General features: G+C 36.9%; 1 protein-coding gene across 1 annotated transcript in view; it reads right to left on the reverse strand.

Moving 5' to 3' along the window:
* Nucleotides 1–17,777, reverse strand: part of ATXN7L1 (ataxin 7 like 1) — a 97,443-nt gene that overhangs the window by 68,049 nt on the left and 11,617 nt on the right. The window contains exon 3 of the mRNA XM_075208786.1: nucleotides 8,375–8,479. Within this exon, the coding sequence (XP_075064887.1) occupies nucleotides 8,375–8,479 (105 nt within the window). The remainder of the gene's footprint in view (nucleotides 1–8,374; nucleotides 8,480–17,777) is intronic.

Raw genomic sequence — 17,777 nt, forward strand, 5'->3', positions numbered from 1 at the left:
AAATCTCCTTTGTTGATGACTGCGAGTACTGAATACATAGTCTCCATGCAAAAATGCCTGATGTGGACAAACTTCAATTCAAATCCAGAACCGTGTAAAAGGCTCCTGATGACTTTCTGACAAGGAAGAGTCTGCTTTCTTGACCTGCAGGAACAAGAGAAATTATATCAGCCTCTCAAAGATTGCAGACTCTTTTTGCAAGGCTACCAATTCTATGAGGGTTTCCAGAGTCCTGGATCGGACAAAGAAGTGCCCCATGGATACTGAGGAAACTATTTTGAATCCGTTCCTTATAATGTAAAAAACCCACTAATATGTGATAGCATGGGTCTATATTTCTGCATAGTGTGCAATTCTGCTTCCTACTGGTGATTGTGCATGGTGATCTGAGGCTTGTGTGCTACTTGCCCATCCAATCCATGAAGCTCCTCAGTTCTTGCGCTGTTACTTCCAGAGGCAGTTTAGAAGTGAGTGTTGCAACAGAGGACACTCTATGTGCTTCAGCACTTAGCAGTAACATTCTGTGACCTTGTGTATCCTACCACATCGCAGCTGAGCCGTTGTTGCTCCTAGACATTCCCCCTTCTCAAAAACACCACTTACAGGTGACTGGCCAACTCTAGCAGGCCACAAATTTGACAAACTGATTTGGGAAAAGGTGGCATTCTATGACAGAGACACATTGAGAGTAACTTAGGTCTTCAGCATGACCCTTTCTACTGCTAATGTTTGAGATAAATAGATAGATAGATAATTGGTATAGTGTATATTTATAAAATGCACCTCAAAACCCAATACAGTGAAACAGAAGGATATTAGAGACAACAAAGTATTTTCAGTGTAGTCAGCAAGTAGCAGCTTTCAACCAAGAAGTCAACATTTTTATTAATTATGTTTTGGTACTTATCTTCTTTCTTAATTGTGTACGTTTGTTTTTTAAATAGGAGAAGTGATCACACAATTATTAGGACAGTGCTGTATCTGTGACAAGTTGCATAAGGGTAGAGGCACACTAGCACTTTGTGCTTGTCTGATCATTATGTCTGCACATGTCTACGGAATTCATAGAGCATATCCTCTGCAGTTTGACATGAAGTTAGTGTTGACATTAACTGCAGTAGTCCAGGATCTTGGGGCTAACATACAGTAGTGTGCAACTACCATTAGCGACGGGCTGGAGCACAGGCAGGTGCAAATCTGGAGCTAGCAATATGACGTATGGCTGGGGTAAATTTATCATAGGAATAGAAATGAAGTAGAGAAGATACAACTGTTGTTCAGACAATATAAGAAGGTTTATTATCTTTTGCATGAATAAGGTATGTTCTAACATGGTACCTAACATGGTGGAAGCGATTATCTTTGATGACACAACTGATCTAATTGTGTGAACAAGCAGTAGATGTAGTGTGCGTCGTGTAAATTCAAAAACTTTGCACTGCAAATTCTTCAAAAAGTACACATATATGCACGCAGGCAGATTTGTGCACACCTTGGACACTTGCGTCTCCTTACGTCCTGAAATGCAGAATGCGGGAGGGAATGGGCGGTCTAAGGTAGGCCGAGTACAGTAAGGGCGTGTGAATGCAGCGGAGGTAGATCAGCACAGAGACGCTTATATACCTGTCAAGGTCCGTGCAAATACACGCGGATGATGATGATAATGACCGCTGCCAGCACTAAGGAGCAAGCTTATTGCAGATCCCCTCTGAAGCAGATATTTGCTTTTTGCATTGATAGTGCTTAGAATATAGGAATTTGCGGATGTATTTTTGAAAATAATTGTTTTGCTACTTTCACTTGTACACGAGAAGGGGTATTATATCAAGCCCAATAGAAATGTGTTTTTTGGTATCGAAACATGTTACAACTAGCTCATCAACGCAAGAAAAGTTTTGTGTATGCCGGACGTAAACCTGGCATAAATGGTGCAGGTGTAGAGTGGATGCATCTTCTGCTATGATTAAACATATTGGAGTAAATATGCTGATTTTACGGGCAGCTTTAGCGTAAATTGCATCAGCAACAAGACCCCATTTCTCTCCTTCAAAAAATCTATTAACATTATACTAGTGGACAGTTTGCTCTGATATGCTAAACCCAGATGTTCACAAATCCTGGTGATGCATTTGAAGAATTTGTTAAGTTTTAGACAACCACCACCCAATCCACCCCTCCTATATGCTACCAATACACAGAGAGGAACAAGTCAGAAAGAGGGGTGGAATGTCCTATAATGTATGATCACCTTCATACTTGCCAAAATGTTACAATCACTTTCCAGAGACACTTAGGTGCTGAGCTGGTGCATCTAAGCACAGCACTCACATTACAGTTGTGGCAGACCATGAAGAACTACAATCCCCATCATGAAATGTTTACTAGATTTGAATCTTGCATTTTAATAAATACTAAAGAAACCTAGTTGTAACAGCCTTAAATTAATGTAATGACTAAATGACTTTATTAACACAATTCAGTAACTTTTTTTTATACAATATATTACATGCAGAAATTTTAACAACGGAGTATAATGAATAACTATATTATCAATCGCTATATTAAAGGAACTAAAGAATTTCTTTATACGCTACATTATATGTACAACTTCCTCCATCAAAGTTACATTGCTGACCATGTTCACCCCCCCCCCCACACACACACACACAAGATGCGCTGATATATGTAGCTGCAAATAACTGTCACAGTTTCTAGACCACCCAGCAGGTCACATGTTCAAGCAGGTGCACAGGGAGAGATCACGGTCACAGTTTCCAGAGCAACCAGCAGGTACACAGATGTACTGCCACATTTTCCCAGAGGGCACTGGTAAAACATTGTTGTAAATGGCTGGTGGACGATTTGCTACATAACTCCGAAACAATGCAACCGATACAACGCCAATATTCTTCTGCAAATCTACAGACCAAAGTCTTTAATTTGGTACATGATGAGCCCTGATCAGACAACGGTATCATAGAAAAAAGTCACTCATAAAATTCATACTTATGCTATTAATATATAAATAAGCATATAAAGCCTGGAGAGAAAAACAGGTTTTAAAAATGACATCTAACATGCGGGAAAAGGCACATGTTATTGTATTATTAGGTAACATTGAAAAGCAGGGACATTAACGGGGTCAAATATTGAAAATCAAGTACCGTCCCTGTAAATTAGCGGTAGGGTTGACAACAGTCTTTAAATTGATGCAGGATGAGTATGTTACATTTGCTAATGCATTTGTGGGCTGTAGAACTGTGATATGGCCATGTAAATCTGCACTACAACCTACGTAAAAGATTTTAATAAGACACCCCTCCTCATTTTCCCAGTACAGCAGGGAATTTAGTTTGCCAATTTAAAATGGCAGCAGAGGAGGGGTATGAGCTGCTTTGAGTATAAGAGTATAATATAGCGAAGAAGCAAACGAAGCTTTAGAAAAATACAGTTTTCCATCATCCAACACATGTATTTATGGACAATAAGCAAAACAAAACAGCTACTTATTCTGAGATCTCCAAACCTTATACCTTGCAGAAAGTTTGATGGAGTTATAGGGCCAAATGAGGTGTAGACTTACACTTGATGTGACATGCAGGTTTTGTAAATCCTTTAACTTCAGTAAAGCTAAGTTCCAGTGTTCATTTTTATTATATCAAAAAAGTATTCTCAGGAGCTTCGTGAGCATGTCTGTCAATGCATGGTGTGATCACAAAGATGGTTCAGATCACTACAAAGTCGATATAGAAGAAACTATGTACCTGAACACCGATGACACGCCCACTCTCCCAGCACTAAGTGATTAAAGTATATACAGGATCTAATAGGCAAGATCCAACCAAGGGCTTGTTAGTCACACAAGCGGTTTCCCTTTTTCTCCCCTATTGCATTCTGAACAGTATGCATGTGGAATGAAACCGCAGTGAATACAAAACAGCCCTAGAGCGCAATCATTATGGTGAAACACCTATACAATTTTAACTAATAGTAAAAACAGGACAACACACCAAAATGGCATAAGTTTTGACAAATTTCCTGCCCTTACATAGCATGTGTGCTGACAGGCAAAGGAAACCCAGTCATTCCAGCTAGTGGCTAACCAGGGGAATCCCTAGTGAGATATACATTTTATATTATAGGATAGTATTCACCTTTAAAAATGGAAAGCACACACATCCAGAGCAGTACAGCGTTCATTTTAAAAGCTGTGTATCAAAGAACGAAGGCCCAAAGTGACAATACCTTTATCTAATTTTTATGAAATCAATAAATAACTTTTATGATAAAAGCATACTTACATGAAATACACATATTAAAATTATATATAAAAATGATTCTGCCTAATTATAAACAATAAAATGGTCTTATTTATCTTCCTCTTTTCAACTATATGAAAATAAACAAATCACAAATTTGCCATCACTTGACGCTTGCCCTAACCAGCCACTCACCGAATAAGTGTCAACAGGCCACGTTATTAGGCATTGCTTAGTCGGATCAGGAAATGATTTAGTTAGATTGCTGGCATGACCTAAATCTTGATTTTCAAGACAGAAATGTTGGCAGGTATGCAGACAATTCACAATTTAACCAAACGTACAAAGAGATGGTTTAATTTCTCATTCTACCATGGCTCAATATGAAGACAAAAACATCTATGTTAGAACATTGCAGCGTGCACACTCTACATTTCACTGCTTCCTATTCAGAAGCGCACATATAACAGAAAAAGAAAATCACAAAACTTTACTTTGGTTCAGGGTGCAGCACTCTTATGAAAAATGCATTAGATAAAGATTACACACATAATTCTAACCGTTTGTATGTCGAACTACATTGTTACCAATAAAACAGGCAGAGATTTATGACTTCTAAAATGACATCAATCAACTCGGTATAAAGCTAATAAACACAAGAGTGTCCTCAGTTCACCTTGTGGGCCCCCCTGTTAAAACCACAGGCATATGATCCCTTTAAACCGCACAGTGTTCTTAATCCCCCTACGGATGTATGCAGTGAGGACTTATTATCTTTTTATAGAAAAGGGTAACCAAATACCAATTTGGGAATAATTAACTTAAAATAACGCCATCTCTATACTTTGTCTTCATTTACAATAAGACACAAAATGCTCACTGTACCCATAATAGACATAAATGTATAAAATAAGTTGTTTTTTTTACATTTTCTGTGGGGGGGAAGGGGAATCTAGACACATTGTTTCTGTCTGATGGGCTATTTACAGATCCTGCGAGAGTGAAAAGAAAAACAATGTATAACATTATAAGGGGGCAAGGAAAAAAGAATGGAAAAACGTTACAAAAAAGAAATCAAAGACCCACACATACGTAATATAATGGCATACAAACAACCAAACCTGTAATAATGTTTGCCTGCTCTGCATGCCTAATAAAGTAAGACATCACATACTACAGTTAGGGATGTAATTCTAGGATGACACTAGTTGCATGAAGATACCAACGTACACTGTCATAGTTTAGAGTAATTTTATGGGTTTTGTTTTTTTTTACAATTTTGCACGCCTACGATTTTGGTTTCTTTTTCAACTTACAAATGTTTTCAATTAGACATATGTGGTATTTGTGAACTGTACACACTTTAAACATTTAGTAGGTATTTAGTATTACACAGTGTTTACATGGTGTACATTTAGCAGCCATGATTTTGTGGAATTGAAATAAACATTTAGTTTGACTAAAAATTGCAGGATCATAAGGTGTAGTAAGAAACATGGACATTACGTTAAAATTCTACAGAAGGCAGGGAAATTGTGTGTTTTTGAAAAGGAGTTCAGCTGTACAAAACGTACCACTTCCTGATAAACCAGTATACAAATCCAAATACTTTCTAGTGGTAGAAACCAGAGCCCATTCTAGAAGACAATAAAAAAAATGGAGCCATAAACCAGTGGTGACAATGATAGAAAAAAAGAGCCATACACTATTGTACTACCAATGCCCTCTTCTACACATACACAACATATAACTGAACATAATTATACAATAATAAGTCAAAAGAAGGAAATGATTTGTGGATTTTTTTATATTTCTGGCTTGCTTGCATCATCATCAGAAGTTTGTTTTCTTTTTTTTTTTCAATGAACCTTTAAATGAATTGTCCTGTCATGTACTCAAGTTCCGAAATTATAAATTTAACCTTGGTAAAACCATGTTTTGGAGGGGGAGGCAAATTTAAAATGTGAGTACAGATTTATAATAGGGGTACAGCATGTCCTGATCAACTTTAATGTTAGTGTTAATATAAAGTCATCAACTAACTTGAAAAAACAGCCAGAATTTTCCTTATGTGCAAAATAATAAACTCATTTGCACCCCTTGCATTGCAACATGGTTTTGCAAAGGTTCAAAGTTACTCATTTTTTTTGCTTTCCTTTCCCTAATGAATCAGGTCCTGTATGCTTAGATGCTGTGTCACTAAAAATGTGTGATCATTATAAATTACAATGAAAAACTTCTTTCTAGGTGAGGTGTGCAGTTGAACAAATTAAGGTATATAGCTCATACCAGCTGGCATTACATTTGTGCATTGCACTACTGTTTTAAACACAAATACAAAAGCATGTTCATGGTTCCATAAATGGAAACCATTGTTTTAAATGCCTCCTGAGCCATTCACACATTACTGGTGCTTGGGAGCATTACTTTAGCATGGATTTTTTCTGAACGCTTCTTGGTCCATGCATTTGCATTTAACAAATTAATGTAATAGGGAAGCTTATGTAACCTCCAATGACCTCCTAATGTGCTTGTGTTTTACAAGTAGTGTTTAAAGTTGGACTTGACATAGACACAAACAAAACTGCAAAAGGTACAGTAAATTATCAAAACTGGAAATATTCACGTTAGGTACCATGGAGAAAACATTTTTCTAAACACATGAAACTTCCTGTCTGTAAGCCTAACTACAAGGCAAAGCCAGCTAGAATTGCAAATTTCTCAAGTAATGTCATGATTTGAGACAATATACATTCCCTTTTTAACAAACTAAAATTCAAACAAAACAGTCACATAATGCATTAAATGCAAACAGAATACAAGACACATAACGAGAAAATGAGAGTAGCACCAACTAAACAAAATACACTAAGGAATGGTAAAAGGCCAGTTGAGCCAGCTCACATTTTAGAGCAATCACTATCAGCAGGTATGTATGTATGTATGTATGTATGTAGAATTTGATGTTCTCCCAGATTTATACATGTGTATTTCAAAACATATATTTCTTACATTGTACTGTGGGGTGAACACAATTAAAGGGGGTTTCTACCTTGAGACAACTTTAATGTAATGTTTTATACATAGTCTAATGCAACTTTTACCGAGTTCATTGCTTTATGGCTTCCTTCTGTGTTTTCACGGAGACAAAGCCTTTGCATATATCCTGCCAAAAAGGTGTCTATTCTGGTTGCCCCATTCCATGTTCTCTATGAACACACCTGTTCCTAATTCACATGTAACCAGTACATATGCAAGATCTGATTATAAGCACTGGTGAGAACAAGATTCATATAAAACAAACCCTTATATAAAAATGTAGCCCACCATTGGCTTTTACTAGAAGATTAACAGAACTCACGCAATGACAAGGAAATGCTTGGGTTGACCAGAACCGTCAAACCTGTACCACAATCTGAAGCCTTCCTCACAAAATACAACAAATATTCACTATAAGAGATATTTGTAAGCATAAGGTTTACAATGCACATTTGTGTAGGATAACAGGCACATAAGTCCTTTGTGGGCCGTACTGCAAGATATTGGGAGGGCCCCATTTACCAGCGCCTACGGGTGAAAAAATACAATACTATTTGACAAGAGAGACACGACCCACAGTGGCTGCATCACTTCTACTATGGTAGCTAAGCTTTTGCCAGAGATCTCAGAACTTTTGCTATTCAACACCAATAATTTTTATTGGAATCAAACAAAGCGTTGCTGGAACTGGTAGAACATTGTCAATAAACGCTCAGGTATTTGTGTATTTAGAAGAATTTCCACTAGAACATCAGATGGAACATGTTTGATCTCTTCACATAAAGCCACGGAATGGTGAAGATACATCCACTGAAGCAAGGACAGACGCTAACAAAAAGTATGCCTGAATACATGTGCAACAAAACAAATTGCTTTGACATAGACAGACAAGATGCAAAACGTAGATCACGTACTGTGCTATTGTTTTATAAAACTATAGTGGAAAATAGATGTATTTAGTTGGAACAGTAAACTTACAAGTATATTTTAAATATTATGGGGAGGCAAGCTTTGATTAAATGAAGCATAAAAAAAAAAAACAAACAAAAAAAACATGTTAGTAATTATTTACTTACCACAATGTGACTGGAATACTTGCGGCTTCACTACCTGATTGCAGACGTTACAGACCACTAGATAGAAGTCGTCATGAGCTGGATAATGCCCAAATAAGTGCATGTCTGTAGAAATGAAATTGAATTAGTACAGTGAATCCAGTCTACTATTCATTCCAAACTTGTCTACACTAATACAATGGTCCTTCTGATCAGTGCGTTAGTACTGTCCGTAGCGGAGATTCCACATCTGGAAGCAAGCACTGCTACACTGCATGTTATATACCTTCCTTTCCTAGCGCACAAACACATAAATGCCAAACACAAAACAGTGCAGTAAAATAGTTACAAACCCAGAGTGCCCAATAAACGGACAGTAGAAGTATAAAAAGGCTCCGTGCTAGTGAATAGTGATATAACAATAGCTGGGTGAGAGAAACAAAAGCTTTCACCAACTCTGACTCTTCCCTGTCCTGAAAAACCATGCACAAATAGAGACGAAACCTTGACAGTATACTTTCACCTAACCTAAGAGTCATAAAAATTGCCTAGATATATAGAACAATTCTTCCACAACCAATCCGAAGAGAATTGAATACATGTTTAATAGTAAACATATTTGTTTATCTTTAGGTCTTGAACTCATTTATTCGTAAAATATCATGCACATGTAGAGTCCCACAATGTTAACACCAATGTGGTAATGTACACACCCCAACATGATCATTGCACTGCTTCAAACAAGGTTGCTTGCTACACAGATTTATATGCCATTAACTGCTCACTTGTTTTGCCTTGCATTGATGGATATTAAGATAATGTAAATGTGTTTCTGGTCCTCTATGCCATGTCCTTTGATTTGCATATTGACATCTTATGCTAGTCGCACAATCCTGCCATTAGGGCCAAACACTAAACGAATGGCTCTTTGTAGAATTTGACTACACATCACTAGGTTCCAACTGCTTAAAAACTGTTGTTGCCTGTTATTTTTGTCGTGCCTGATCAAAGTGAATCCAATTAATCGGATATTGACACTAAACCTACACTTTATGCATCCAGCATTAGACACAGCTTTGTGCAATCATTAGCATGTTTTGGTCATGTAAGCTCTTGTGATTCAGAGTTAGACTGCAAAAGGACATGTGTAAGAACAGTGTTTAGCACCCACCCCTCTTCCATTGACCCCACCTAAGATACCTGGAAATCCTATCACTGAAACAACCTGAGGAGCAGATCCCCAAACACGCTCTGCCAAGACTTGCATAAATTTTCAGTAAGCACATCTGTATGACGGAGCCCAAGTAAATGAAATCATCCCAGCAAAAGGTTAGAGGCCCCATGTCCAGAGACCAGAGGATGCATTCTCTTACTTTCTGAACAGATATAGTTCCTATGAGGACTGTACATATAAATGCAGTATTGGAGCAATCCCTACTTTTAAACAATGACATTCTGTAAAATATTTTTAATTGCATCTGCAAATTGGTAGTGGGAACAGGGCGATATTCTGTAGGTCTGTAAAAAGTTACATAATTATTGTACTAAAATTTAGATCATCAAGTTGTAAAACAACAAATAAATCAAAAATTTTTTCACAAATAATCAAAAAGTAGATTTCAAGAATAAGTGAGAAATATATTTCTTTGGTATAATTTAACAGCCTATTCATGTGGGTGCAGCTAACTTGTTGATGTAGAACCTTAGAGCGATATTGAATAATTAGTATGCATTGACTACATTCATTTAGAATTGCACTTTCCCAGGCACGGAGACGTCTTTCCTCCATCTAGCGAAGCTTGGAGAGGGTGAAATTAATCTTAGTTTCCTTTGACAGCAACCATCAATGTTCTACGTTTATGCTCTGCGCAGCCATCAATAATGCAGAAATCCAATAGCATAGAAATTTCACCAAAACATACTGAGTTCCCACCACAATTGTCAATCCTTATGCTATTTAACTGCTATCTTGCGGAAAACTTGAACACCTAAAAGTTTTGAAAGCACCTATGCGCTCCTCTGGTAGATGAGCTGTCAAGCAGGTGCTTCAAATTTTTTGATTTTTCTTCCAAATAGGTCAGGCATTCGTGGCTTTCTTGTAGAATGTTCTGCAGATAGTGAAAAGCTGAATACCATTAATATTTTTGCAAACTAACATTTAAGATTAAAGCGCTAGGGAATTTGCTGGCGCTATATAAATAAAATGTTGATGATGATGATGATTTAAAATTCTTTATTGTATAGTTTCCTACTCTATCAGAATGTCCGGGAGACGCCAAGGGTATATTTACTAAAATTGCAGTTTTGAAAAAGTGGAGATGTTGCTCAAGCAACCAATCAGATTCTAGCTGTCCTTTATTTAGTACATTCTACAAAATGATAGCTGAAATATGATTGGTTGCTATAGGCAACATCTCCACTTTCTCAAACCCACTGTTAAGTAAATATACTCCAGGATTATTGACCGACCTTCTGGACTCCCCTGGGAGTAAGGCAATTCTGATGAGGTTACTCACCGGACTGTGAAGTGGGCGGAGATGTGTCACAATTATACAAATAGGGTCATTAAGACCAGCCGCCTGAATGATCAGAGGTATAATGATGCGGTTTGTGGCACCGTACACTTTGTCCCAACCAGCTGATGATGCTAATTGCATCATCAAGCCCCACCCATTGCCACTTTTCATATCTTCTCCCAGAAGATAGATATGAAAAGCAGGCAAGTATCATCTACTATATGTGGGAAAAAACTATAGAAAATAAAATAATATATACACACACAATATATATATATATATATATACACACACACTATATATATATATATATATATATATATATATATATATATATATATATATATATATATATATATATATATATATATATGTTACTTAACAATGGCACTAGAGTGATTGATTACATACAGACAGATATTTTTCAGAGATTATATTACACGCTCATAGTTATGCATATTTAAACAAGGTTCTATCTGACGCTACATCGAATAAATACCTCAGCGGTCAGCACTGCTCAAATTATACTGTTGTTTCCAGCTGGCTCAGAGAAGTTAGTTAGGCTGAAGAGAGGGACATAAGAATGCTTTTAAATGGGAATTAAAATCCAGGAAAAGTGGTCCCTCAGAAACCAACTGATTTTGGAGAGCCAGGGTAATTATTGAATAAAAAGGAGGAGAAAAATATAAAGAATGATAATAGGCACCTGGACAATACTATTCTGACATTCATCTATAAGACAAATAAAAAAATGAACACGCACTTGGAATAATAAGGAAAATTTAGGGCCACCACAGCACAGTGCACAAATACACAATTTACCAGTACTAAATGAAAACATGTATGTGGCAAGTTTAATAGCAACAGATACATTAAATAAATAAATAAAAGCTGTCTTTTTCTTGAAAAAAATAATATCTATATGTATGTTTATTTTCTCACAGTAAACTACATCCAACAGTCCCCTCGGGATGATAGCATCAGCTCGAAATGCTTGTCACCTGCTGATTGGGGATGCTGAATATCAGACTAGTCCTCATTATTAGAGACTTGTACAATAAGACTTCCTAAAAAGAAAAGAAAAAAACAAAAACAAATAAAGAAACAAACACTATACAGGGGCATAATATTTAAAGGAAAGGCTGAACTATGAACTCTGCCCTCCCCAAGTGGTAAAACAGTGAGGGTCCCACATCTAGGACCCCACAGCGTCTGAGAATCTCATGCAAGTAAAGGACGCGGAATGCCTACACTGCTCACCACAAAGTGTCAAAGCAAATTGAAAGTGTAAGCAATGCAATAAAAGTGTATTCATTCAAAGTTATTGAATTAACTTGTGGTTACCATACTTTAGAGTGTGCTAAACAATCTGTGGTCTTCCTGCTGGACTACAATTCCCAGCATGCTATAGCATCCAGCAACAATGGCAAGCGTTCACTTCAAAATGAAAATATTTACTCTCTACTCACAGAATTTCATTTTGAGAGTCATCCAATTCCAAAGCAACACCAGGAGTCTAGTCTAGCACTTGGTGAGGGCATTTTGCCTATTAGAAGTAAACACAAGGAGCTCCTTCTTAGCAGTGCTGATTAAGCCAAATGTGCAGGTGTTTGTAATGCTGTAGGCAAGGGATAAGCACTTCAGGCCTGGAGAGCCACAAGGAGGCCAGGGCTCGGACTGCAGATGTATGCATTTCATTTACATGTACTTGGCCTACTTATCATTCAAATTCAGGACTGGTGGAAGGAATTACAAGGGTACAGAGTATTCTGAAAAGGGAAAAGCCAAGCAGAACAGGAAATGAAAAATATTGAGAGGATGACTATGGCCATCCTGCGATTACTCTTAATTTCTTTTCTCACTAAAAACGTAATATAATTTGTACATATACCTTGTCCACTAAGAGAACAGCCCATGAAATCACTTGTCATCAAAGAGACTCTGTACGCACCTCATTTCCAGCACATGCGTATTCTCAGCCAATTGAAAGAGCTAATGTTTGAACACTACAAGCTCCCATTTGTGCGCACTGACACGCAGGGCCGTAACTAGGGCTGTGCGACAGGGGCGACCGCCCAGGGCGCAACACTGAAGGAGGGCGCAATTTAGGAATATTTTAGGTTAATTTGGTTAAAATTGAGGGCTAGGGGGCGGCATTTGTCTTTCTCGCCCAGGGCGCTAGAATTCTAAGTTACGGCTCTGCTGACACGTATGCATTTAAATGAATAAGATGTGCCGTTACAGTCTCTTATATTTAATTTAAAGATATTGTTATAGGTGCGACTACAGTTCACTATCTCACGGGTTAGAGCATCTGCCAAACGACTGGCTCATACTGCAGCACACACAAAACCAGGGTGCCACCTACAGGTGATTGACAGTCATTACTGGTATAAAACAATGCAGTTTTGGAAAACACATTTCTACTTCCAATTAATAAATTATTTGTCATGATAATGTAAAAACTGTAGATGATGTTTACAAGATTAACTCTTACTGGAGTGCAATCAAGGGTGTTTAAAATGTGGAATATAATTTAATGAACCTTCGCTGTGCTTCTCACAATAACAATTTTGTAATAAAGGACAGCTCAATCCCTTTTCCTCTGTGTACCAAATAAACAAAGCATTATTGTAAAGCATAGGTAGTCTTCTATGACTAAAACAGAGGTCTTGTCCATCATTTTATATTAACTCCTATATTTGCACCTGTCAATACAAACGTCTGTCCTAAATCTCTCATTTCACTGAAAATAAATATAAAAAGTCACATTAACATGACTGGCTAATAAAAAGTAAAATCATTTAAATGCTTTAAAAAAAAAAACGAAATAAAAGCAAAGTACGGTACATTTTCTAAGACTTTCTTGTTGAAAAAATATTTGACAATTTTGAATACTAAATTGACAATATTCAATAAGATTTCATTTTAATCAGCAGATAAATTAGTTCATAACATTATAGTTAACATGCAAAAAAAGCAAGAAATAAAGGTTCTCTGTTTTCAAAAGCCGGTAGCTTGTACCTATGTGTTTTGATTCATGTGCAAAATAAAGTGAAAATACATATTATTAAAAATAAGGCATAAACACTGCAGGGTACATAGCAAGATACAAAAGCTTATATATTGGAAACGGAAATGGTTTTCATGCTATCTTAGCATTTGTTATTTAACGAACGTAGATACACTGTTTTAAACGAACCAAACGTCAAAATGTTAATTTTCTTTTATGAAAAATGTAGGTAAAATAACATTCTGCTTTCCCTCGACCTTGGCTTCCATTGCAAGTCTTGAATTGAAAAAAACGCTCCACTTACAGACAAGTAGAGCCACATCCCACATACTTAGTAAATTATTCTAATGGGATACGATAAAACGTTATCCGTCCTGTGACAATGTTGACCTTGCCCCCTGTAAATTAATCCACCAATCGGCAAGCCTCTACCAAGGTTTCTGATACCAAGACTTGCTAGATAATGACTCTGCAATGCTACAAGATAGAGAAGTACACCCTCCAAAGCAATTACTGCTTTCCATGAAGGATAAAGCAGACATCAGGCTGGACAGAATTAGTTTATACTACATTGTGTATCAGGTACGGTATATCATTTCTGGTACAAACATCGAGCCTAATGTTAATCTCAAAAAGTATATTTACTTGTTCTTTAACCATATTTTCAATAACGTCTTGTCAGGATTGAGTTTGAAAGGATGACATTTAACCAGTGTTTTTGATAGACAGAAAATATGTACATTACTGTAGAGTAAGAAAATGCTGCCTCTTTACCACCAAACTATGACCAGTGAGTCCACAGAACTTCATTTAAGAAAAATCATCTAAATTTTGTACCTTAAGTATCTTTGGTCACTTTCCTTGGGTTCATTTTGCATTTGTAGACTGAATTTACCACTATAGTTTCTAACAGATAACCTTTCAAATTATCAATTGTGAATAAGAGCAATATGAAGGAAATAACAGATAAATGTTCACAGGAGTACGTCCAGGATTATGTACCAGGAATAGGACAGTTTTAACCGCTCTGTTGCATGTGTCGGCAGCTGATGACCCAAAATAAGAATTCATTTGGAGCAATAACATATATATTCCAATTACTCATAACACATCTAGGTTTTGCAAAACAGACTTCAAAACAAGGTCTAGAAATCTATGTCTATTCGTTTTCGGGAAATAACCAAGCACTTAATCTACTGCTAATACTTTCAACCATGATCAACAGGCCACATGACCCATAGAACAATAACGTTCTTGAGGTACAATGTCAAACTCATCACTCATATCTAGAAGTAGTTTGAAAATAAAACAAAGAACACATTAATATAAAGCAAAACTTTTTTTTGGCACATGGCCTGTCGCCTGTAGTATGTCATAGTATATTTAGTAGACCATACAGTCAGCTAACTTCTCATTGCATCCTTTTGTGTTGACAAAGCACATTTGGATTTTGCCTACTCCCTTTGCCCGAGTCTTATGAAATATACCCAGGAATGTCACTCTTCAAACACCAAGGAAGGGATGGAAACACTAAAAGCAATATTGAGGCTGTATTAGACTGCTAGTGAAATACGGCGTAAATACAGTATCTGTGCTCTAAGAACGATAATATTTGTTTATTCCTTACTGAATTTTTCAAAAAGTGAAATAGAAGGAAAAACCAAAACATGTATAACCGAGATGGACATGGACATCATCCTCTCCAGATAACAAAAAAAACCTTCTCATAATATTGTTTGTTCAAGTGGCTTAGGTTGGTTTTCGCCAATTAATAGCCATTTACAACAGGGTATTTATAATCACAGGCATGTACCTTCTTTCCATACATCCCCACTGCGTTGACACAAAACTCCCTGTGTCACTGTCCTATCCTACCATCCCTATCAAATATTGGTTCAATATATTGGTATGGGTACATCTTTGTACATCAATGTTCAAGCTGTGCAGTGATACCACCATGACTGCATATCACAGGTATCTTTGGCATCACTAATCCTTATATCCCTACATCTCAATGCATGATAAAGTCCAATACCTGCTGAGATGTGAATGGGAGAGGTGTGGTGTCACAGGGATCAGAGATCCCATAACTACTTTTATTAAGACAATGTGTTTAGCACAACAGTGCTGCACATGACATATGATGTGAACAAGTTAGTATGGTGTTTATAGCTCTGTATAGTAAACAGTGCTTTGTGTTAAAGTGTGTCAAGGAAGATTATTCATGTCTATGCACCTGTGTATATATGTGGTTCCAATGCAAGCAAAATGACATTTGTTTACGTTGCCTTAATCATCCCTCTTTGGCCATTTGAAATGAAAAGGATGTATATGCATTTGAATAGCATAATACAATATAAACAATTCAATTGTTTATTGGACAATCAGAAGGTGCTGGAGACATGTCCATGGAAATGAATGCATGGAGATTAGTGCTGCTAAGTAATAATAGCCGTTAACAGCAATCGTGTTGCATTCACAAAGGCAAACTGGTTGTGGAATGTATGGTAATTTTCATGAGCACTGATATACCCACAGTTCTTGAAAACCTACTACTGGACACAGCAATGGGCATCAATGTACCAATATGTGGGATTAAGTAGTGCCAATGGCACCGCCAGATATGTGGGTGACTCCACCAAGTTCTACAACCAAATAGTCAGATGTTAAGCGCACTGTTTAGTCACAAGCTGACTTAGATCACATGATATATAAGTAGGTGGGTGGGAGTAACTGTTTGTATAACCAGGCACTTAGTCATGGTTATGTTTTACCAATCTTTTAACTCGCTAAAATCATTTAATGATATAAGTAGCACTAGCATACGCCTCAGTGCTTTAGAAGGGATGGGTCAGTGAAAAAGTAACATAATCCGGAGACCTTGATGGCTTTTAACTCACAATCCTTGCAACACAGCACAATATATTGCTAGGTTAGAAAGTATGGGTTTGACTCAAGTGCGTTTATATAAAAAAAAAAAAAAAAAAAAAAGCACAGAACTTAAGCGATTCAAATCCAAGCTTATGTCAAGATAGGCTTCATTGTGAATCTGAGTGTAAGTACACACTGGCTAAACAGTACTTGCAGTAAGTAGACACACACACAACAGACTGTAGTATACACAATAAAAGGTCACATGAGGAAGCAAAAAAATAATAATATTGTAATATTAAAAAAACAACTCTTAACAGTATAATGATTTAAATATTTTTTTTACATTACATAAAGATGCTTGCAATTTACAATGCACATACAATGGGTTTTTACAGTTTCCCTTGCTTGTATACAGATTTTCTGTGCTAGCTAGTGGCAAGCATACGTGTACTCTTTAAATCAAAGACTTCCTCATAACTATCAGTTGGCATTCATACTTGACCTGTAGTGGGTACAAATGATACGTCTAAAACAAACCGTACTTATGAGATACCCAGGATTTGAATCCTCCGTCCACATCAGATCACCCTTAGTGTACATGGCCTATTATAGTCCCTCCCCCGTTCCACCTCTCAAGTCTTAGGCAGTGTAAGTGAAATTTGCGTTCGGACATGAATAGCATCATTAGCATAAGGCCGTTTCTGAGCATGCATAGAGATATTCATGATACGCTATGCAAATGGACATACATCTAAGCATGAAACAGACCCTAATTGTCTCCTAGCAACTGCGCCAAGAAACATCACCATAGAACAGAGGTGGCCGTTGATATCTACAGTGGAGCAAGAAAGTTTGTGAACCCTTTAGAATTCTTATGAATGTCTGCATAAATGTTAACTTAGATGAAGATCTGAAGGTCATTCAAGAGCTGAATATTTAAGGCATAAAAATAGAGATCAAACAACAAATTAAAAATCAAACAACACACAAGAATATTCTTTTTCTTTAATTTATTGATCAA

This window comes from Mixophyes fleayi, chromosome 4 (assembly GCF_038048845.1).
Source record: "Mixophyes fleayi isolate aMixFle1 chromosome 4, aMixFle1.hap1, whole genome shotgun sequence".
Classification (NCBI taxonomy): domain Eukaryota; kingdom Metazoa; phylum Chordata; class Amphibia; order Anura; family Limnodynastidae; genus Mixophyes; species Mixophyes fleayi.